The sequence below is a fragment of the Tachysurus vachellii genome, chromosome 5, assembly GCF_030014155.1.
Source record: "Tachysurus vachellii isolate PV-2020 chromosome 5, HZAU_Pvac_v1, whole genome shotgun sequence".
In the NCBI taxonomy this organism is placed as follows: domain Eukaryota; kingdom Metazoa; phylum Chordata; class Actinopteri; order Siluriformes; family Bagridae; genus Tachysurus; species Tachysurus vachellii.
The window spans coordinates 20,005,766-20,027,268 of NC_083464.1; the positions used below are offsets into that span (position 1 = coordinate 20,005,766).

General features: G+C 41.7%; 2 protein-coding genes across 8 annotated transcripts in view; both read right to left on the bottom strand.

The window, feature by feature from the left end:
• ldlrad4b (low density lipoprotein receptor class A domain containing 4b) overlaps positions 1-15,226 on the bottom strand; it is a 68,057-nt gene extending 52,831 nt beyond the window's left edge. Inside the window, exons 1-2 of one of the 3 annotated variants that reach the window (XM_060870282.1) lie at positions 15,061-15,226; positions 13,719-13,780 (exon numbers count right to left, since the gene is read on the bottom strand). The gene's annotated coding sequence lies outside the window, so the exon portion shown is untranslated. Of the gene's footprint in view, positions 1-318; positions 435-13,718; positions 13,781-15,060 lie in introns of those variants that run through there. The other 2 variants (XM_060870280.1, XM_060870283.1) reach the window with 2 other exon arrangements.
• Positions 15,227-16,161: 935 nt separating this feature from the next.
• ptk2ab (protein tyrosine kinase 2ab) overlaps positions 16,162-21,503 on the bottom strand; it is a 63,426-nt gene continuing 58,084 nt past the window's right edge. For all 5 annotated transcript variants that reach the window (XM_060870290.1, XM_060870288.1, XM_060870289.1 and 2 more), the window contains 5 exons: positions 20,923-20,962; positions 20,532-20,635; positions 17,829-17,984; positions 17,060-17,140; positions 16,162-16,907 (listed from right to left, as the gene is read on the bottom strand). In XM_060870290.1, the coding sequence (XP_060726273.1) occupies positions 16,695-16,907; positions 17,060-17,140; positions 17,829-17,984; positions 20,532-20,635; positions 20,923-20,962 (594 nt within the window). In that variant the 3' untranslated portion in view covers positions 16,162-16,694. The remainder of the gene's footprint in view (positions 16,908-17,059; positions 17,141-17,828; positions 17,985-20,531; positions 20,636-20,922; positions 20,963-21,503) is intronic.

Below are 21,503 nucleotides of genomic sequence, written 5' to 3' on the forward strand. Positions count from 1 at the left end.
TCCCCTCACAAATGATTGTCTGTGTAAAGTGAAACGTATTATCAGTCCCGTTTCTGCTCCCTGAGACGCCCCAGGTGTTTGTTTATACGCCACTAAATATGAAGGTGTTCCATTCGTCCACTAAAGTTCAGGTTATCCCAACACCCTGAAAACCAACAGTGTTCTGACTCTTTATATCAGACCTAATTCAATTACCCATCTGTTTATACTGAGCGAAAATTTCAGGTTTCAACCAGCGTGCTGGTAAAAAGTTTTAATTCACTGATGTTCCACCAAAAGACCATCAACAACAATGACGGCTGCATTAGAAAAGCTTACGCTCTGTTGTCTGCAGACGGTGAGTTTGGATGCTGACGACAGCACAGCTATCAGAGACCGTGAGTTCGAGTGAGCAAAAGTCAGCCGTGCTCTCGGAAAGGAAGGGCATTCTTTCTCCTGTCAATCACTGCGACTCCAGCCAATCACGAGCATCGGCGAGCTGCTGCATGTGGAAGAGGGCAGGTAGCAGAGTGAGCGTGTGCAGCAGCTCGATAAGATGCAGACAGGGAAAGCTGGGAATTTGGAAGAAAATCTGGACAATAATGAAGGAAAACTAAATAAACAAATACAAATTATATTTATATAATTCTATACGTTCAATTTTATATATATATATATATACACACACACACACACACACACACACACACACACACAGTAGTTTCCGCTTAAATTAAGATTTTTGCAAATTTTCATTAAAATTTGTTCCAATATTGCTATTTATTTATCTATCTATCTATCTATCTATCTATCTATCTATCTATCTATCTATTTAATAAATATTAGCTTGAACATACGCACCACTCTACATACTCCAAAAGACAGAGGCATGTTTATTTCTTTGTAATCCTTTCGCTCAAAAAGGGAAAATAAAAATCACCCAAAGGGGAAAAAATCTTTCTAACATTTAGATAATTTCCCTCAAATCGACACAAATGACCTATTAACATGCAGGCAAATGTGAACAGTGGCAGTTATTATTGCACTTTCTGAATAACCTTCACTCATTCACTCAGTAGTTGATGTTTGCCTGCATTCTTTGGTTCTTTGATGGCGTGCATCATGTTATCAGTCTCGCTTATGAAAACCAGCGTGTGATTTGAGGTGAAAGCGGCTTTTGCGTTTGATCGCTTTCCTCTTCTGCTTTCTTTTCAAGCTTGAAGCAGATTTTAGTTTTGATTTCTACCAAAAGTAGCACTTTAGATGAAATTCTATATAGGTGTTATAGCAGGAATGTTGTAAATGTGCAGCTCAGCCAGATTTAAAAAAAAAAAAAAACAAAGGAGAAAAAAAGATATGCTGTGGCTCTCAAACCTGCCTAGTTTATAAAGAAAAATAAATAAATAAAAAAATAAAAAAAAAAAAAAAAAAAAAAAAAACACACCGGTAAACTATTTGAATGTGTAGAATTTCTTTTGGGACTGCGTTCGAATGCTCCGAGCCAGTTGCTTGGCAGCAGCGAGAAATTCTCAGAAAGTGCTTCTTGTTTTTGCTTTTTTACTTGTTTGTGCTGGTGAGACTGTAGGCAAGTTAATGGCATTTTCAGCAGGAGGAAAAAAGCGTCAATGAAAATCAGCGAGCAAAAACAAAGCAAGCTTTCATCAGATAGAGATGCCTCAGTTACATGAGAACTAATTGGAGTGCAATCTGGCTGTAATGAGGACGAGTCAATGAGGTATTGATAAAGTTAGCTGATTACACCTTCTTAAATTTCTACACTGAATGCTGTTTTATCCAGTACAGAACTCTGCAGGTTTGGATGTTTTACCTGGCAGCATGGGAGATGTGGGCCAGACAGTTACTAAAGGCAAAAATATATAAAAACTAGTTAAAAGTAGGTAAGTCATTTGCACAAGAAATAGAAAAAGCCACACGAGAGGCTTTACAGCAGCATACTGGGAGGTTGTGGTTAGATTGCTAGGCTGTCATGCGAAGTGGTATTTGAGGCCACTGTGGTTGTGTGCTGAGGAACAGGTGGGTCAGCAGCAGAGAGCGGCGAAAGCCCGAGAGTCCTGGTGATTTGGTGAGGCGTGACTGACTGTCAGACTGGAGAGAGAACAAAGAACACCAGCAGGAAAATAGAAGAGAGAGAGAATATGAAGAAGGCACCCTGCCGAGCACAATCCCCTACTTGCAGAAAGAGAAAAAATTTTTTTTTTTTTACACTCCCTTCATATCCTTCACTTGCTAGGAGACATGCACAAGTGAGCTTCTTTGGGTTCAGTGCCAACGACAGGCACTTTCACCCAACCCAAATCCAAACAGTAAAAACAACAGGAAAAAAAAAAAACTGAAGGCTACGAAGATTTCTGCCAGATATGATGAACCTCCAACCTCCAGCTTAATGTAATAGTGCTCATTATTACAGACAAATCATGAGTTTGGGTGGGGGAGTAGTGTGTTTGAGTATAACTGAGTTTGGATGCATTCCTTTAACAGTCAGCATCCATTTGTGGGTGAGGCCGAAGCACAGACGCTCTCAGAGTGGAACATGTTTAGTAAATGGCCTGCGCCCTGTTTCTGCCTCGTGATGACATCAGAAACACTGTTCCAGTCTGCTGCTTCCAGCCGGCACCCTGATTACTCTGCTCTTTTCTGCCGTCAGTTCAGTGCCTGTTTTCCAACGGATCTGTCGTCAGATGTTTGTCGTGTGGCGAACGCGCAAGGTTCATGCTACTCACACTCTTGTTGATCCTTCAGTCAAACTGCATAATGTGTGAGTCTGCGCTCTGAAAGTGGCGTTATAAGAAAATATAGCACTCATTCAAACTGCCATTCAGAAGACTCTCTACAAATGATACCTCTGGTTGGAGTTTATCAGCAAAAAAGGATGTGTACAATATCAGTCCACTTCCTGTCAGTTCTCTCAGACTAGACCACTGACGCTCACGCTACAATTTCATACACACAACACACCGCAGTTGTCAGCCCTCACCACACCCAACCTCTTATTTTACATATTCCATATTTGAATAATAGGGTGTGATGAAAGGCTCAGAGATTACGCTAAATTGTTTGGCACAGGATCAATTACTGGTAGATTCATTACATTACAAAAAAAAGGAAAAACACTTTGTGGTTATCAGGGAGGATCACAGTCCTCCTAAGCACAGCCTATTCTCTTTCTCTCTCTCTCTCTCTGTCTCACACGTTGCTTTTTTTCCCCCACTATCGTCTCAAACCAGCTGCTAAAGCTCCAGACAAATCAATGAGAAGCTCATCAAGATGCTTCCCCACAGTGTCTAGACGGCCAGACCTTTGCTGCTTGACAGTCAGAATAGACGAGGTCACCGAGGTGAGCCCTAGCACACATGACCTCACGAGGCAAAGTGGCCTTACAACTGAAGCGCAATTTTAAGTCACAGGCAGCACCGAAGACAAGCGTACAAGACATGCGCATAGCTTACTGGTGGATTTTCCGTCGCGAAAGTATACTGAGCCAATAGAAAGTTGGAAAGTTACAACGCGGCTGCAGATTTTACAGCCAATTGCAAAGTTCTGTTCACATTCATCCAGAAACGCCTGGCCCGGCAGATGCTGCACAGACTACAGGCAATTTCTCATTCATCCAGACCCATTTTAATCCTGTCTGATCTCACGCACAACAGGGTGAGAACGCTGCTGCATTGCAGCACTCCTGATGCCACATGGCAATTATTATAGTGAGTAGAAAGGTAATACTTGCTACTGATTTAATTCTCCCTTCTGTCGCCTGCCCCAACTAGCCAATAGGCACGACTGCGCATGAAGTGATAACTAGTCAGGATGGTGCTAAGCCTCACAAAGTTGAGGTGTTTACTGTGTCCTTGCACCGAGATGTTGTCAAAAGCAGTCTGCGCTGCACACTGCGACAGAGACAGAGACAGGAGGAGGCGGAGTGCTGCAGTGGCCACATTTCGGACCGAGACCAGGACTGAGGACGCATTAATCAGCTGACGTCATCGCTGAGAACAAACAAGTTAAAAGCCATTTGAGTCAGAGGTAAAAACAACAGATTTATTTGGGTTCTGTGGAAAAAAAAAATGCAAGCACAACAATAGCACGCTGAAGATAGAAGAACTGGAAATAAACTTCTCTCATGTTATTAATGATGCTCTTCCATTTTCTGAAGCTCTTGTATTACACAGGTGACAGGAAGCCTGAAGTCTATCCCAGGGGACTCGGTGCACAAGGCGGAGGACACTCTGGACACCTCTGGATGGGGTGCCAAACATCACAGGACACAATCACACACACAATCAGAGATGCCAATCAGCCTACAAGACGTGTCTTAGGGATGGTGGAGGAAACTGGACCAAGAGGAAACTCCTTGAAGCACAGGGACAGCATGCAAACTCTGCCCATCCTCCAGAGGTATGAGGAAAACTTGATAAGTCTCTGTGCCCCAGATTTATAATGTGATGTCAATGCTACAATGCACTGTGTATCGCTTGCACTTTTTTGGCCACCAGCACCAAGTTCTTGGAGATTCTTCACATTACAATGATCGACCCCAATTACAAAAAGTTGGGATACGTGAAGAAAGAGTGTCGCTGTGCCGTGGTGTATACGTAACAATAATAAAACCTTCTTCTACATGTTCCTTTCAAAACCAAAATCTGATAACTTCCTCTCATTTAATGAATTTAAACAGAAAAATTCTAACATTTAAACATTTAAAAGATCTGTGTATATTTTTACTTAAAGCCTTTAAACCTAGAACCTCAAAGTGTTGAACCGGAAACTGGATGAGACGAGATAAGAGGTCGATCTGACGTACTGAGAATCTGAGAATATTAAACGACAAGCGCCGGACTGAAGAGAGCTTGGTGCTGTTGTTACGTTGTTTTCACTCCAGACAACACTGCAACTTGTTTTGTCTGTGAAGTGATTATTTTTCTTTGATGTCACCTAAACAGATATACCAATTAAACAAATGAGAAATAATAATAAATTAGGGACTGGACATGAAAGCTGTGTTGTGGCTGGTGGACTTGTGTTGCACTACACAGTACACGCTGATAGTAACACTGTCTAATCTTATCAGTACGTATTTGTTAATTAAACTGGTTTGCATGTGGGTTGTAAAGCCTTAAAAAGCTATAAACAACAGAAGGAGACGGCTTCATTAGTCATCCATCCATCTTCACAGGGTTGTGGGGAGCCTGGACTCTATTCCAGGGGACTCACTCGGGGCGCAAGGTGGTGGACACCCTGGATGGGTTTGCCCACACACACACACACACACAACGTAGAGATGCCAATCACCCTACAACACATGTCTGCGAACATGAGGAGGAAACCCGAGAGGAGGTGTGCCAACGTAGTCTGAGTAACGTTTCATGCAATTTAGTAAATGAAAGGTTCAGCCAGGTGTGCACAGATGTTCCACGCAGACTCAACTATTAAAACCCTCACAATGAAGCACAAAATAATAAATCTGCAATAATTAGCCCGAATAATCAATGATTATTTGATGATTGAATACCAGAACGAAGCATCAAGGGGAAGCATCAGTAAAGCACACACAACCTCATGCCCAACACAATTAACACAGCTGTAAAGAAACCCACAAATTTCAAGGGGCTTGTGCTTTTATTTCAAATCAATTCCTTATCCAGTTCATTACTTGTAATTAAAAAGTGGTTAAGTTGTGCCTCACAGTTTGACAAAGTTTTTCCATCATGTACAAAGTACGTTTCAGACAATGTCAATTAATTCACATAAGTAATCATTCATTCATTCATTCATTCATCTTCTACCGCTTATCCGAACTACCTCGGGTCACGGGGAGCCTGTGCCTATCTCAGGCGTCATCGGGCATCAAGGCAGGATACACCCTGGACAGAGTGCCAACCCATCGCAGGGCGGGCACACACACACTCATTCACTCACGCAATCACACACTAGGGACAATTTTCCAGAGTTGTCAATCAACCTACCATGCATGTCTTTGGACCGGGGGAGGAAACCGGAGTCCCCGGAGGAAACCCCCGAGGCACAGGGAGAACATGCAAACTCCACACACACAAGGCGGAGGCGGGAATCGAACCCCGACCCTGGAGGTGTGAGGCGAACGTGCTAACCACTAAGCCACCGTGCCCCCCATAAGTAATCAAATTCTAAAATATATCTTTTTTTTTGGTAGCTCTGCAGAGCATATAGTAGACTAACAGCAGAGACAGAGCTACTCACTTAGCTAAGGGAGCTTTTAATCTGTTTGTCTGAAACACTGGAGTGTTTTCCCTCTGCTGCACTTGGTTTATGTTCATGAGAAAGCAGTGAGCGTTCTCGGGTGTGGACTAAAACGACCGGTCTGCGAGCGTCTCCTTCTGCTTCCAAGTGAACTCTAACTTTAAAGCGCGACTGGTTTATCCAGCTTTCGATAACGTCATAAATACGACTCCACGTGGACTGAAGGTGATTTTGTGATGAGACTAGAGATAGTCTAGACACAGTCTACTTAAGAGAGCTGCTGTCATGACCTAGAAACTGGACAATGCTGGGAAAAAAATTAGTAACATTAACATAAATTAGTTTTTGTACCTCTAGCATTAACTGAGCGTGTACATTCAAAACCCTGAATAAAGTCTAACACAGAGCTGAGAATCAAACCCATGACCCTGGTGTTTTCACAATCAGTGCCAACATCATGAGATTTCAGTGTAACTGGTTTATGTTAATACTATACGAATATTCATCACACTCTATCTACATCATTCAATCTCAGTCATTAGAAACATCTTTAAATGAAGATCAGCATAATCAATGATGTTTTGTTTAAAATATATATTTTTAAAATAAATAAATAAATAAATAAATAAATAAATTAGAATACCAGATCATCCCGGAAACAGGGATGTGGGTTGAAGATACTGGGTCTTATTACTAGGTCTGCTGAGCGTTCAGATAAAACCTCTGCTGGTGAGAAAAGGTTATTTAACATCATGAGAGGAAGAGGAGAGGAAGAATTTTTACATGACATGAATCTTGTCGTAAACGTTGTAAGGGTATCGGTGATTGGGAACATGTCTGCCTCCACTTTTATATTTTAAACCAGCATTTTGTGTTTTAAGAAACTAAAATGGGTTCCTTTATTCTTTTCCATCTATGTGCAGATAAATGAATTGCTTTTGTTGTTTCTCTTCTGGTAAAAAAAACACAGAATACAGTCAGATTACTGAAAAGTAGATAGATTTCCCAAATGGCATCTAAATTTGATGACGTCTTATAAAAAGTCTTATGACTATTATGAGGAAACTCGTCCAAACATTTCAAAAATGGATTTGACACAAGGAACACTGAGAAGTGATGCCAGTGTTGTTTAGCGGGTGTGAAACGCGTTGTACATAACGAATCGGTCTCATATGCGACGGTCTAAACCATTCAGAATATTCATTACACTTGAATATTACAGAAAGTCTTAAATCATTAGAATAGTAAACGAAATGTTTTTAAGCGCATATCCTTACCACTAATCACGAAAGCCTGTAGTGCAGCTCAGCATTTCCATTATTAAGATGACTGATTATATTGAAACCCCAGGCTAGTAAGTAGGAATAAGGAATAAACCACAATGCAGCATAGCGTTACAGGAACGAGAGTGTTTACAGGAACCTTTCCGCTTGACACAAAGCTACCAGTCAGAAGTTGATTACTTTCCTATAACTGCATGTGATGAGTGTAGTTATTAAATCCACAGCAACTATTATTATATTCTATAGCAGCTATACACTTCTCACCAACTTCTCATTTTCTTCTCGAATTAATGGAGGAAAAAAAAAAGAACTCAGCTTGTCATGTTACCAGAAACATTCTCTGTCCTGAAGTCTCACCTCTGGTAGAAAATTTAAACTGAACACTGACACTAAATCCTCATAAAAAACGTCTGCATATCTGCTATTGTCTTGACTGCTTGCTAGTTAAAACAAAGTTTATCCTCAAGCTGAATTTCCTCACGCTTTTCAGGCAGAAAGTAGAACATATGAGATGAAGATCGTGAGCAGAAACTGTCATTTGAATTACAGATGCCGCTACAGTCCCACGTCATGCTGTTATACAGTAGAACGTTAAAATCTAACCAGAGGAGAAACTGAATTTCTGCCTGGTTTTGTTGTGTGCGTGTTGTTCAGGTTTGAATTCCATATCATGTCAAACTCCACAATGGTGTTTAATGACTGAACACAGAAGACTTTATGGTATTTCTGTTTCTACCTGGCTAGGGGCAACATTTCACAAACAAGTTAAAAAAAACAGCCCCAAAATGATCAGTTTCCTTTTCCAACACAAATGTTTCAAAGGACATGTTGATATCAAACCTATTTCTGCTCTGTGAGCTGCCCCAAGTGCTTGTTCATAAGCATCTAAAATGTTTCAGTTAACCACTAAAATTCAATGTAAGGTTATAACAACAGATGTAGAAACCTTACACTGAAAGCCAACAATGCAGCGACTATTTTTACATCAGACTTACAAAAGAGGTCGTCCGTTCCACCGGCAGAAAGGGAACGCCAGTGTACTGGTAAAAAGTGTTAATCAACCTTCTGACTAATCAGATTTGAAATTTCAACAGTGCTGTGGTATAAATTATGAAATAAAATACTACTTAGATGTAACTGGGAAATGGTACAAACTGTTGTTGTGCTGACTAGCTGCAGATTTGCAGGGTGGACCCAGGCCTGTCTGTACGTACGGCGATGACACGATGGACAGGATGTTCATTAACACTGAAACATACGATGCTGTAATCCTGTACAGTTCAGAGCAAGAGCACGGTCTAAGGGTGCCTCGGCTCCAACGCTGCCAGGATTAGGATTAGAACCCTGTTCAGGGCACAGTGAGTCTCCATCTGTCAGCGTATGAAGGAGCAGGAATAGGGGCCTTATCCCTACTCTGCCATATGGACTGCCTCTCTCAGTCGCCATGACGATCGGTAGATAAGAGAAGACCTAGAAGATTAAGATCTTGTGTTTCACACTGGTAAACCAGCTTCAAATTAAATGATCAACTTACAACGCAACTGTTAAGGCAAAAACACACACGCCCTGGATTTCGCCACCAGACTCCCAAAGGTGCTGATACCAGCTTCATACCCACATTGTGAATTTGCATATTTTCCACTTCAGCTTGTGTTTGTATTCTTTGAAAGAGTGCGCGCTTTCATTTCCTTGATTCCAACCGAATTCAGAAAATCAGCAACGTCAGTATCCGAGGGTGGGTTCAGTAGTCAGGTAATAAAGAGGCGAGATGTACCGGGAGGCCTCTCGCAGAATCCCCCTGACATTTTGTGCACCCATGGTGTGATGACATTCCAGGCAACAAGACAGGTGGCTTGGCATACGATGTCAGACAGACAGATGGATCTCTGTGGGACAGGAAGCTCCTCCCTATTAGCAGCGAGTGTTCCGGTCGGGAGTGGCCAGCCGTCTCAGCAGAGCACCCACTCATGCCAAGTGTATAGACGGGAAGCTAATCTGCACTATGGGCTGTGTCTCAAATATCAAGCCGTCAACATAAGGCTCAATATAATCACAACCTCCCAATCCACTCCAAAACAAAAAACAAAAAAAAAAGCTTTCCTCTTGTAAAATTGCTAGAAAGCGCCACAAGGTAGCTGAGCCATAAACCCCATCATGCTTATCTATTCAGTCATCTGCCACCGCAGACTAAATAACCAACAGCTGTGGACAGACAGGTAGCGTGTGTGAGCATGCAAAGAGAATATGAATCAGAAGTCAAACACGCGACAGTGACTCATTCAGCCGCAGAGTCTTTTATGGCACGTTTTATGGAGACAGTGACGGTGATGTGCAACTAACCTTTGCGAGTCTGTTCACCCCACAGCAGATCGATCATATTTCTGACACCGTGTTCCACGTGCCATCACAGTACACTGTTACACTTGGCTCAAAGCCACGCTCGTATCAGTCAGATGCCACCACAAAAAAAGGCGCCTTAACCTGGCGGCACATGATCGTCTCCTCACGGCTATGCGCTCACCACACACTCTTTCTTTACAGCAACAAGCCAGAGGGAAGAAGCTAATGCCTGCAATTAAAAATGTTATACGTCTTCACTGAAATGTTACAAGAAGAAACCAGTTTTAGATTGGAATGGAAAGTATTAGAAAGAAGTAGTCTCTGTACACGTCACTACAAGCTAACTATTTATGTATTTAGAAAGCACTATAAATTCTATCAAAAATACTGTCAAAATATTTGATAGACCAGTTTTTGGTGACCAGTGACTGGTTGTTGGGAGAAATGGTGACCAGTGGACTGGTTGTTGGGAGAAATGGTGACCAGTGGACTGGTTGTTGGGAGAAATGGTGACCAGTGGACTGGTAGGAACTCAAGCCTGTGTAAGCATAAGTCAGTCAAGCTTTCCTTTAACTTTTACAATGGTGGCGAGTCAACAGAGCTGCTCTCCCTCAGCTCCTGTAAGCAGCAGCAGTGATTTGAGCTAGAGAGCTGTACTGGGTATAGGACAGTCACTACCATCTGTTCATTATAAAGTCACTGGAGTTGGTGTAAAATGCTGCCTAACCTAGAGACAAAATGAAACTGGCAACACTACAACAAGCAGCATCTCAAAAGAGAAAAGCAGATGCAATGCACTCGAACACACAATCATGAAAAATGATCTTCTTTAATAAAGTATCTTGTGTCATAAAGTGTAGGCAGTTGTATGTTTTGTCTGTTCTGTCATCGTGCACTTTTACCTAATGAAGTCCAGGTGGAACAAGACCTAATCAGGTCACCTTTAAAAAGCCCTGATTTCCAAGCTTAGGTCACTGCCTGGGAAAAAAAAACCAAAAAAAAAAACGCCGCACTTCTCCAGCTTCCTGTGCATTCCGTAGCGCCTCGAACATCACGAGAGACAAGTCCCAGCAGCGCTGGAACACCGCAGATGGAAATGACGCACAGCGACACTGCTACTCACGCTGGACTACTTAAGCATTCACACCATTGTGTCCTAAATGCAGCCAGACAGATGAGCATTCAAGATCTGGTGGCCTGCTCTTGACCTTTAACCCCACAGAGCAGCTCGGGAGACAATGTGCGTGAAATCCCACAAGGTTTTAAGAGGCTGTAAGAAGCATTCCCTCGACATACTGCAGGACAAGCATTAATGTTCACACGTATTACGACTGATAATTACACATCATGTTGATGTGTAGTTTTGTTTTTTTTTACCGTTGCTCTGTAGGTAAGCTGTGCAGTTCAATACGAGTCAAGATTTAAAACTAATCCTGAACATTTGAGCGAGTTTAACGAATCAACATCACGTGTAACGCACAACTCGAACCTCTGTAGAAAAATGTGGAATATTTCACCATCAGCAGCAGGAAACACAAGCCAACACACACAGGAAACATTACATTCACGACCGAGATGCAGGGAAGTGGTTAATGCGGTTTTCCGCGTTCGGTGTCACATTAGTACACTTCGAGTAAAGTCTGTGTCATTTAAAGTTAATCTGTAGAATGTGCTTTACCTTGAAGCTGTGACTCGAATCATAGCACCGAAAGTGTATTTACTGTTGTGTACTTCTCGTCTTGCACTGTTGTGTATTTGCACTTTATCTAGTCTTGTATACTGTCCTGAGCTGCACCATGATGTATGCCAGCAATACAGACGAATGCCAGCTAGACCTGGCATGACAGATAAAGTGTCCGTACACGTAATCTGCACTTAACAATCCACCATACACTGAACAAAATGGAACATTACAGGGTTAGTGTTTTAAATATTTTGTGACGCATCCTGCCAAATGAGATCAGTTTGACCTAAGCCACTTTGCACTCTTACGTAAGCACTGGTTCCACAGACTGATATAAATATAACTGACTTGTAGTTGATCGCTTACGTTACGTGATCCGATACCCGGGAGCAGTGCTGGGCTGACACCAGCAAAAATTTGATATGAGAGACAGGGAAAGAGAAAAAAAAAAAAAATCAAGCTCATCCTGTAACAAATAGAAAAGAACTAGAACTCTACACGCTAGAGGCCGTAAGTTTTAAGTTAATGCCGTGCATTCTGGTGCTACATAAACTCTTTGTTTCTTTTTTTTGTCAGTCTGTCTTTCTTTTTCTTTTAATGACACGTCATGTCATGATTTTCATGACAAGCTCAAGGTAGGTAAAAATTCATTACTGTATTACAACAGCAAAATCTTACAACTTCTCAACAGTGTCAACAGCAGCAGATATACAACATCTTTCAGCTTAACGTTCAGCAAGAATATACCTTTTTTCTTTGGAGACGTTTTTGAAAGATTTCTAAATACATTTTCTGAGTAAAAGTGTTGCTGAGTATTGTAGAGGACGGTATATTAGTCATTCTTGTTTTACAGGAATCGCATGTTGGAGGTTCTTCAGCATTCAGTATGAAAGCATGTGCACGTTTTGAGCATCTAATAGGCTTTAATCGTGTCTGGATTCAAAGGGGAAACGGAGGAAGTGTCTTTCGTTTGGAACAGGGTTGATTTTGTGTAGTTTGTTATGGAAGCACTAATCCTATTCGATTTCGAGATCTGGCGAGTGGAAAAACTCAAACCTAGTGTCTATTATTACATTACATTTACTGGTGAAACCAAATGCTGAGCAGCAAAACACCTAAACAACCATCGGCAAACAAACAATTACGCCCAATTATGAAACTGCAGCAACTCCTTACCCTGAGTAGAGCACAGTGCGATACTAAGCTCTCGTTTCCATCAACACAATTTACTGTAAAGCAAAAAAAAAAAAAAAAAAAAAAAAAAAAAAAAAAAAGAACACATACAGCACTAACAGCGTCTCTTTCCCTTCGGAAATGCGCAGCCTGAATAAACTGTGTCTCAAAATCCTCTCCGAAGGCTTCCCTTAGGTGTTATTTCGCAACGACTCCTCCAACAAGCTGTCTCGACATGCAAATTAAACAAAGCATCCGAACCATTCAAACTATTCAGACTGTAGGTAAACTTCAGAGCTGATATAAGCAGACGGCAGGTGGTGTAGTACATGCACCTCAGGCCAAAGCGGCAGCTTGTAAAAGGAGAGCACTGTTCCGTTCTGTCTGGCAGTAGCCGACATGTCCATGTCTGTGCAGCACAAGTAGGCCAGTGCCTGCAGTGCACAGGAAAGGGCACAGCGAGTGTGTCTGCAGCCATGGAGAACTCTGGTCACGACAGCCCCAGGCAATGCACTCAGTCCAAGTTTGGAGAGAGTGAGCTGGCAGACTTCCACACCACTCTCCACACACACACACACACACACACAGAGATATGCAGTGCAGTCAGAGAGAGAGACTAAATGCTGTAATGAGAGGACAGTTGAAGGCTTCAGACATTATGTGGCTGCATGAGCCAAGAGTCAGACAGAAGGGCTGTGTGCTCAAAATTGTAAAGCACTTTCAGCTGGTAATGATAAAACATTCAAAAATGAAATCTGTTAACCTGCGAAAATCTCTAAAGCATTTCATACAACCAAGAGACTGGAGATATATATATATATATATAAACAGCCCCAATCTATATACCTTTCAGAGTTTGACCAAGATCTCCAGGTTGTAGATGTTTTAATAGAATATAAACCTAGTGCTTTATTAGTTATTAGGTTTGGGTGTTGTGTGAGTAAAGGTGCGTTTGTCTACATTGTGTGTGTGTGTCTGGTTAAAACACTGCAGTGCAGTTTCACATTTTCATGGCATTAACACACCTTATTGAGCTGCTGATTCAGTGCTGTAGCCTGGGGCAGTGTTTCCTGCTCCTCCGGTGCCCCTGTAATGCATGTTTAAGCGCCGTTTGAACTCTCAGAGGGATTTAGGAATTAGCTGATGAGTTTGTTCAAGTGTGTTGGAGCAGTAAAAACACAAAACAGTATGGGGAAACACACACACACACACACACACACACCTCAGGCGACATGGCTGGAACGGGAAGCAGTACAACGGGAACAAAACCTGCACTATTATAAAGAAAAAGGACATTTTTATTCATTCTGCAGGTTCAAGTCAAAGTTCAAGTTCAAGTCCAAGTCCAAGTCCAAGTCCAAACAACCATCAAATACTGTCAAGTAACCCACCAAACTAGTCCCCATCACTCAGAGCTCTATTCCCTTGGCTATTCCCTCTATTCCCTTTTGTATTTTGTAGCCATGCCAATAAGAAAAGGCTCAGGCTAATAACAGTTAGCCAGTTAGCTTCAGCACAGTCCAGCACTGGAACTTATTCAATACATGTTGGGTTTTGTAACACATTAGCACCTTCCTCATCATATACACATGTGACTGTTAGATTATAACTAAGACAGCTGACCAGAAGCAGTGAGAAACATCAGGGATTCAGTTCACTTTAAGGTTTACATTGAGCTGATTAGTGAGATTTCTGTAAGAGAGACAGGGAACATTTACAAAGTGCCTTCACTAAGATCTGAACACGGCATGCTAATGCTAGCTCAGACAGACAGACAGACGGACAGACAGACAGTCAGACAGAGTCAGAGAGACAGACAGTCAGTCAGACAGACAGAGTCAGAGAGACAGACAGTCAGTCAGAGAGACAGAGTCAGAGAGACAGACAGTCAGTCAGACAGACAGAGTCAGAGATAGACAGTCAGACAGACAGAGTCAGAGAGACAGACAGACAGACAGAGTCAGAGAGACAGACAGACAGACGGGCAGACAGACAGACGGGCAGACAGACAGACAGACCAGCAGGCAGACAGACAGACAGACCAGCAGGCAGACAGTCAGACAGACAGTCAGACAGACAAGAGTCAGAGAGACGGGCAGACAGACAGACGAGCAGACAGACAGACAGACGAACAGACAGACATTCAGACAGACAGACAGACAGACAGACAGACGGTGTCTAGACTCCAGGCAGGACAAATCTATAGCGTTTAGCATTCCGACTGTCTAACGGTTAGAGACGCAGACGGTCCAACTTTCCTGCGTCGTAATTCACATGTCTGAGCGTTAGAGGCGCCTCCGGAACAACTGACACTGAAGTGCAGACGCGATAGTGTCTAAAATAACGCAGAAAGCGACGGTCACTTACCTCTTTATCCAGACACGTCGCGTCGGTGAGTGCGGAAAGAGATGCGCGTGCGAGTGAGTGAGTGAGCGCGCGCACGCGCCGGTGGCTCGTGTTGATCCGCTGCTGATGACCTGATTTGAGTGCAGACGCTCCGCACAGCGCCGGAGAGAAACAGCGGGCACCGCGCCATGAGCCACAGCCATGCGCACTGCCCACAGCGTTTCAAAGTAAAAGTCCCCCCGCCTTCACACACACACACACACACACACACACACACACACACACACACAACACTCACTCAGTCGCCTTGTTCAGCCCGCTTTATTCTGTTTAGCTAAAATTAATAAAATATGCAAAGATTTTTATGCATGTTTTGTTTTTTATTTACTTATTTATTTATTTATTTATTTTTGTCGATTGCTTAAATGTGAAAAGGTTAAATATCGCCCTCTAGTGAAACACAAGCAGCTGTCAGGAAAGCAAAAGTTTGCATTGCTTAAAAATAATAAAATGAAGAAAAAAAACTTTTAATTGACTGCCACAGATTATGTTTGGTTTCACATGTGCTCTTAATACAGTGTGGATTAAGCTTGTTTGGTTTCAGTGCCATTTGTTGTGCAGCTCCAGGGTCCCTCATGTTCTTCCTCTGGACTTCTTCCCCAAACCTGTCAGTAGGTTGGACTGATTACGCAGCATCCTTGTGTTTGTATTCTTTGAAAGAGTGTGAGCTTTCATTTCCTAATCTTTCAGGATACTGTTCTCTTCTTTTACAAAAGATGCTTGGAAGTCCTGTCATTTTTTTTATAACCTTGATCGCGCTCTACATTAGTGATGCAACCACGAGAACAAAAAAAGACAGGCAGTGTTACTGTGTAGTAACCTACTCATACATATAGCTGAACACCAGACGCCTGTCAGTATCGAGAACGCCGTCAGTTCATATGAATTCAACATTTCTCAACTGTGGGAGAATGATATAGCAAATTAGAAAAAGTGTTTTGTGGTATGACTGCAGTTTTTTTTTACCATAAGTGAACAGGCTCAATTGTGAGTCACTCTCAGTAAAAAGGTTTCAGCAAAAGCATTTTATACCTGTAAGATTAAGCAGAGGCAAACACTCTATTGTTACTTTTGTTTCAGACATAGCTTTATTTTCATCCTAGGTGGCACATGGCCAAAATATACAACTCCCTCCTTCAGAGTGGTGGAGAGGCACATATGGCCTTTTCTCCACATCCAGACAAAACACACTGGATTAGATCTTTACAGTTTCTGAAACACTGGTGCATGTTCATAAAGGTCCTGTCGAGCTGGTTCTCCATTTTGTTAAGTGTAGTTGTGGAGCAGTGGCTCACCAATGAGATACAGGACTGGTAAATACAGTGTGAGGACGTCTTCTGTTATCCACAGACCTATACAATGATGCGGCGATTACGTTCCATCGTTAATCCAGATCTTTTCCTAGTTTGTTATTATAATACAGGAGTCCAAATGCAGATCCCGCTAAGAAAGCTCCTGATTCTGCCACTCCTTTATAAAAACCCTGCTGTGCTCCCGGCAGGCAGGCTGGAGCAAGAACATGGAGTGTTATGAGCATCATGTCTGTGTGCTAGTTTAGTAGTTCTGTGCTGGTGAGTAGTAAGGCTCAAACGTCTCTAGTGTGGCCTTGCCTGGCCCAACATCTTCAGCCTGGCCTGGTCGATCACATCTAGCAGGTTCTTGGCGTCGACGGCGAGCGCGTGAGCAGCCGTCAGCATCTGCTTCTTGTAATCCTGCTGCAGGCTCGTCATCACATACTGCTGTGCTAGCTTCATCTTATTGATCAGCTCAGCCAGGTCAGAGTTCAGCAGCTTCTGAGCCATCTCCACCTGAAGACATAAAATCTGCATTTATTCAGATACTGTTATAAATGAGAGATAACTGCAGTACGTGTGGTGGTTAAGAAATTGGTTAAGGGTGAAATCAGAATGCAAGCCATATTGTGTCTGCGTAAACAATCTAAAAAACTGACGTGTTGTACCTCTCGGTGTGTGTGGGCCGGCAGCAAGGGAATCGTCTCATCCACCGTGGCCAGTAGATTCCTCAGTGCTAAACCTACATCCTGAAAAAACAGTTCCGCAAAATCACTGGCATGAACAGATATGTACAATAATGTATCCTGCTTGTTTTTCATAATTCCCCTGACATTTCAAAATTCCCTTTCAAAAGAAAAAGAACACTGAAACAAAAAAACGGTGAAAGTCTGAAGTTGTGTCCCAAACCACGTACTACACACTATGTACAATTCTCTCTAGTGTATGAATTTTTATAAGGGTCATATATCATCTCAGTAACACTATCTTTTTTTTTTTACACTAACTGACAGTATAAGCCGTTTCCCAGTCAATACCATCTTATGCCTTTCTTCCTCTACATCAGCAAATCTGCAAGTGTTGAGTGCAGGATGTGTCCAACATTCAGTTTGTATTTTTGGTTGAATAAGTTGATCATCTGGCTACATGATGTGCACACCTTCATGTTTGAATCTGCAGTGTATCACACGCTACTCACACTATTACGCTAGTGCATTAGTATGCATCAGAAGTGCCTACATTCACATCCTAACTTTTTCATTCTACTAATTCATCTAATGCCATGTCAATCATTAAGATACTAAATGCCTGCAGCAACGAAAACAATTAAAGCGCAGTTTAAAAGGATGTTTTAAAACGGTACTAATTAACAATTGCAATAACACTTGAAGCCTCTTGAAAGCCATGTTACTTCACACACATCATTAACATTCATACCTTCACCATTGGCACATATTCCTCAGGAGGAGCAGGCTGAATTTTACTCGACATCTCGATCACAGCCTTCACCAGTGCCGTCACATTCTCATAGACTTTATCGTTGGACCGGTCCAGATTAGCTGTAGGGGGGGAGCTAATCTCTTGAGGCTGGATCTGAATAAAGACAAAATATCTCCATTATAGGAGGCAACAGATCAATAGAGCCAAAACAATATTGTTAGTTATTGCAATCGTCGGATTCACTGTTAGCTGTAAAGAGTGAGAACACAACTAAAACTCATCATTTCAGACGTTTAATAGCAGATGGTAGTATTCTGCAGAGCACTTCTTTAGTACTGTTAGATGTTTAAATTCCACTGATGCGAAGATTAGTGTGAGAACTACATGTGAAATAGTGAGTTTTACGCTGTCATTGCAACTGACTTGTCAAATATTACTTGACACGCTGTATGAGATTATTATCCCACTAAAATTTTAGCTGAAGTCTGTAACAGACAGTGCGATAAAATATTCTCTGATTGTGAAATATGTCTGATTGTAAAAGGAAGATCTTCTAATTGTTTTAAGAAAATGACTGTGTTCTACTTACATCATCAGTCTGAATGATGATGATCCAGAGATATTTTCCAAAATACGGATATTTTTCAGTCCAGCAATGTTTAGTTTACATAAGGCCATTGCCAGTGGTTTATTTACAGATGTTACATGCTTTTAAGGTAATCCTATGTCATCCTCTTATTAAAAAGTTTTAATATTCCTATTAAAATATCCAAATTTCAGGAACTCATGTCATTAGTCATTAGTGAGCACTCACAATATGTGTTTTAAGACCTGCGATCTCAATTTGGGACCAGATAATCTTTTACAATGTGCCATTTTTGAACTCATCCAGTGTAATTGCAGCTTAATGAGCTAAAAATCCCATCAGGAAATGACATCTGGGCTGAACTGCAAAAGCAAGAAAATCTTTTTCCTATCATGCTACCCTGAGATAAATCAGTTAGACTTTTTACACAGAAGAAAGAACGTTTTTCTTAATCCCCATTAACACAAAAGAGCACTTTCTTGTCAAGCACCTGGTGAAGTGTCATAAACCGTGTGTGTGTGAGATGTTTTATTAATACCAGCCCAGATCTCGTCTCCTGCTCAGACAAGCTTGTAAATCTCTGGCGTGTTCCTAAACGAGTTTTGCACTAGTCACACAGCAGGCAGGTTTGAAACATGTTCATGAAGGATTACAACGGTGTGATTAATTATACGATGCCTATAAAAGTCCACCAGGATTATTAATCAGTTATAAGGAGCAACTAAAACCCCAGAAGAGCCAAAAATGAACCCAATATCACCAGAAATGCTCTGACTACAATAACATGATCCCTCTGTCAACTTTACTAATGATCAATTCTGGTTTCTGTGATATTTAGGTTTAATATAGATTCATATAGATATGTGTGGGTGTGCTATATATAAAACACACGTAATTGTTTACTTATATCCTGAAAGTTGACAGAGACATGTCGAAAGAGAGAGAGAGAGAGAGAGAGAGACTCCACTCAATGCTCTTACCCTCCAGGGCTAGAGGTGCAAAACAGTGAGGCACAGAACGAGTGCAGGGGCAGAGAGAGAGAGATACAGAGACAAGGAAAGAGAAAAACACAGAGGGATTAATGCACAGGTGATACATACACATGCATCCTGATACGCTGATGGGAGAGACAGATATAGCAAGAGAAAAAGAAAAGAGAGGGGCCATTAAATATTTCAGATACTTTAAAAATGAGTGACTCCAGTTCAGTTCTGGGAAAATAAAGTTTTCTTTGTACATTGGCCATAATGCTGTTACTGCTAAATCTCTCTCTCTCTAGGTGCACACACAGGCACACACATTCACTCTGTAACGGACACACACTCTCTCTCACACACGCACTCTCACAAACACGCACACATACACATGCACGCACTCTCACACACACACACACACTTACACACACGCATTCTCTCACACGCACACTCACTCTCTCACACACGCACACAGACAAATATGCACTTTTTGTAAAGAAAAAATGCTTTTGCCATAAATAATAATAATAATAATAATAATAATAATAATAATAACAATAATAATAATTTGCCATAAATCCATTTACCTAAAGAAAACTAAAAGAATCCCCCTTTAGTTAATGAAAGCTATTGAAATATATTTAAAAGGCTAATAGACAATACAATTTATTGAAAAGTGAAAACCTTTGGGTTCCCAAAAATATGACAGTACACGAACCTTCCCCTTGTACTTCATAATCCTACCTCCTGACCCACTGTAACCTTGTGCAGATTAAAGCAGCTACTGACAGTGAATGAACCTGTGTGTGTGTGTGTGTGTGTGTGTGTGTGTGTGTGTGTGTGTGTGTGTGTGTGTGTGTGTGTGTTATGAGGGAATTTTTAAGAGAACTAAGAACATTTCAACGAGTAGTATTTTTAAATGTATATGTAAATGAAAGTGTTTTTAAAAGTAGAAGCAGTGGATAACTTTATGTGCATGCCATAATTGCAGTGGTGAGCAGCAACAAAGCCTAACAAACATACAAGCTTTTATAAGAGCCTAGACACAGCAGTCACACCCTGAGCAAAAACCACTGTTCTGCATCACACTGAAGGACAGACTGCTTTAGCTGGACTGTGTGTGTGTGAGTGTGTCTGCACCTTGACGCCGTCATTGTAGCTGTCTGCAGTGTTAGGGCAGGTTGCGCTGCCTGTGTGCCCCACCGCTCCGGGACGAGGAGGCTTCTTAGGAGGAACAGCATGATCTGAAAGGAATGGAGTCAAACGACGAGAGAGACTAAGCGCAAAGCACCAAAACCACTGTCAATATTTATAGCCCTGGTAGGATGTTTCTTTAAGAACATGCTAGTGTGTCTTTATGAACATTTTAGGACTGAGTAACCGAAGGCCTTCTAGCAAGTGGAAACAATTACACTCTGAGAAAAAAACATAATACCACAAACAGTGTTTGCTCTAAAATCTCTCAGTGGAAATGAGCTTCAGTGGTGTGTGTGAGGGTAGTTGGGTGAGGCATATGTAGCTGGTGCTTTACCTGCTTTCCCCACTGGCTGGTAGATGTGCTGGTTTCCTGTCTGCACAAATAAACAAAGAACAACACCATCAGTCTGAGAAATAAAGTGTACCACCTCTGCTGCCATCTGTGTTGTGGTTTGGGTGTGAAGTTACCAAGATGCCTGGCATGCCAACACACACACACACACCTTCTCGTGCTAGAGCATGTACTACAAGAGGAAGTCAATATAGTTAAAGGAGCTGATAAAGACACAATAAATAATAATTAAGAAATAATAAAACACTAAATATCTTTCAGCTTGGATTTGAAGAGCATAACAATACCCACACTGTGAACTTTAACTGGTAGACAGGTGATTAGTCTGGAGCCTCTACATGCATGTCTTTCTCCCAGCTCTAGGTTTTTTCACTGGGACTATCACTAACAAGCCTGTGGCCTTTATAAACAAGCAGGAATATAAAAGAGGGCAGTGCTGGGTGTTTTTTTAATTGAGTAGAAGGTGGAGATGCCTTGTTGTTGAGAGGAGAACAGCCAGTGTGGTTCGAGCTAACAGGAAGAAGCCTTTGCTGGTCACATATACATTATAAAACAGTGAAATT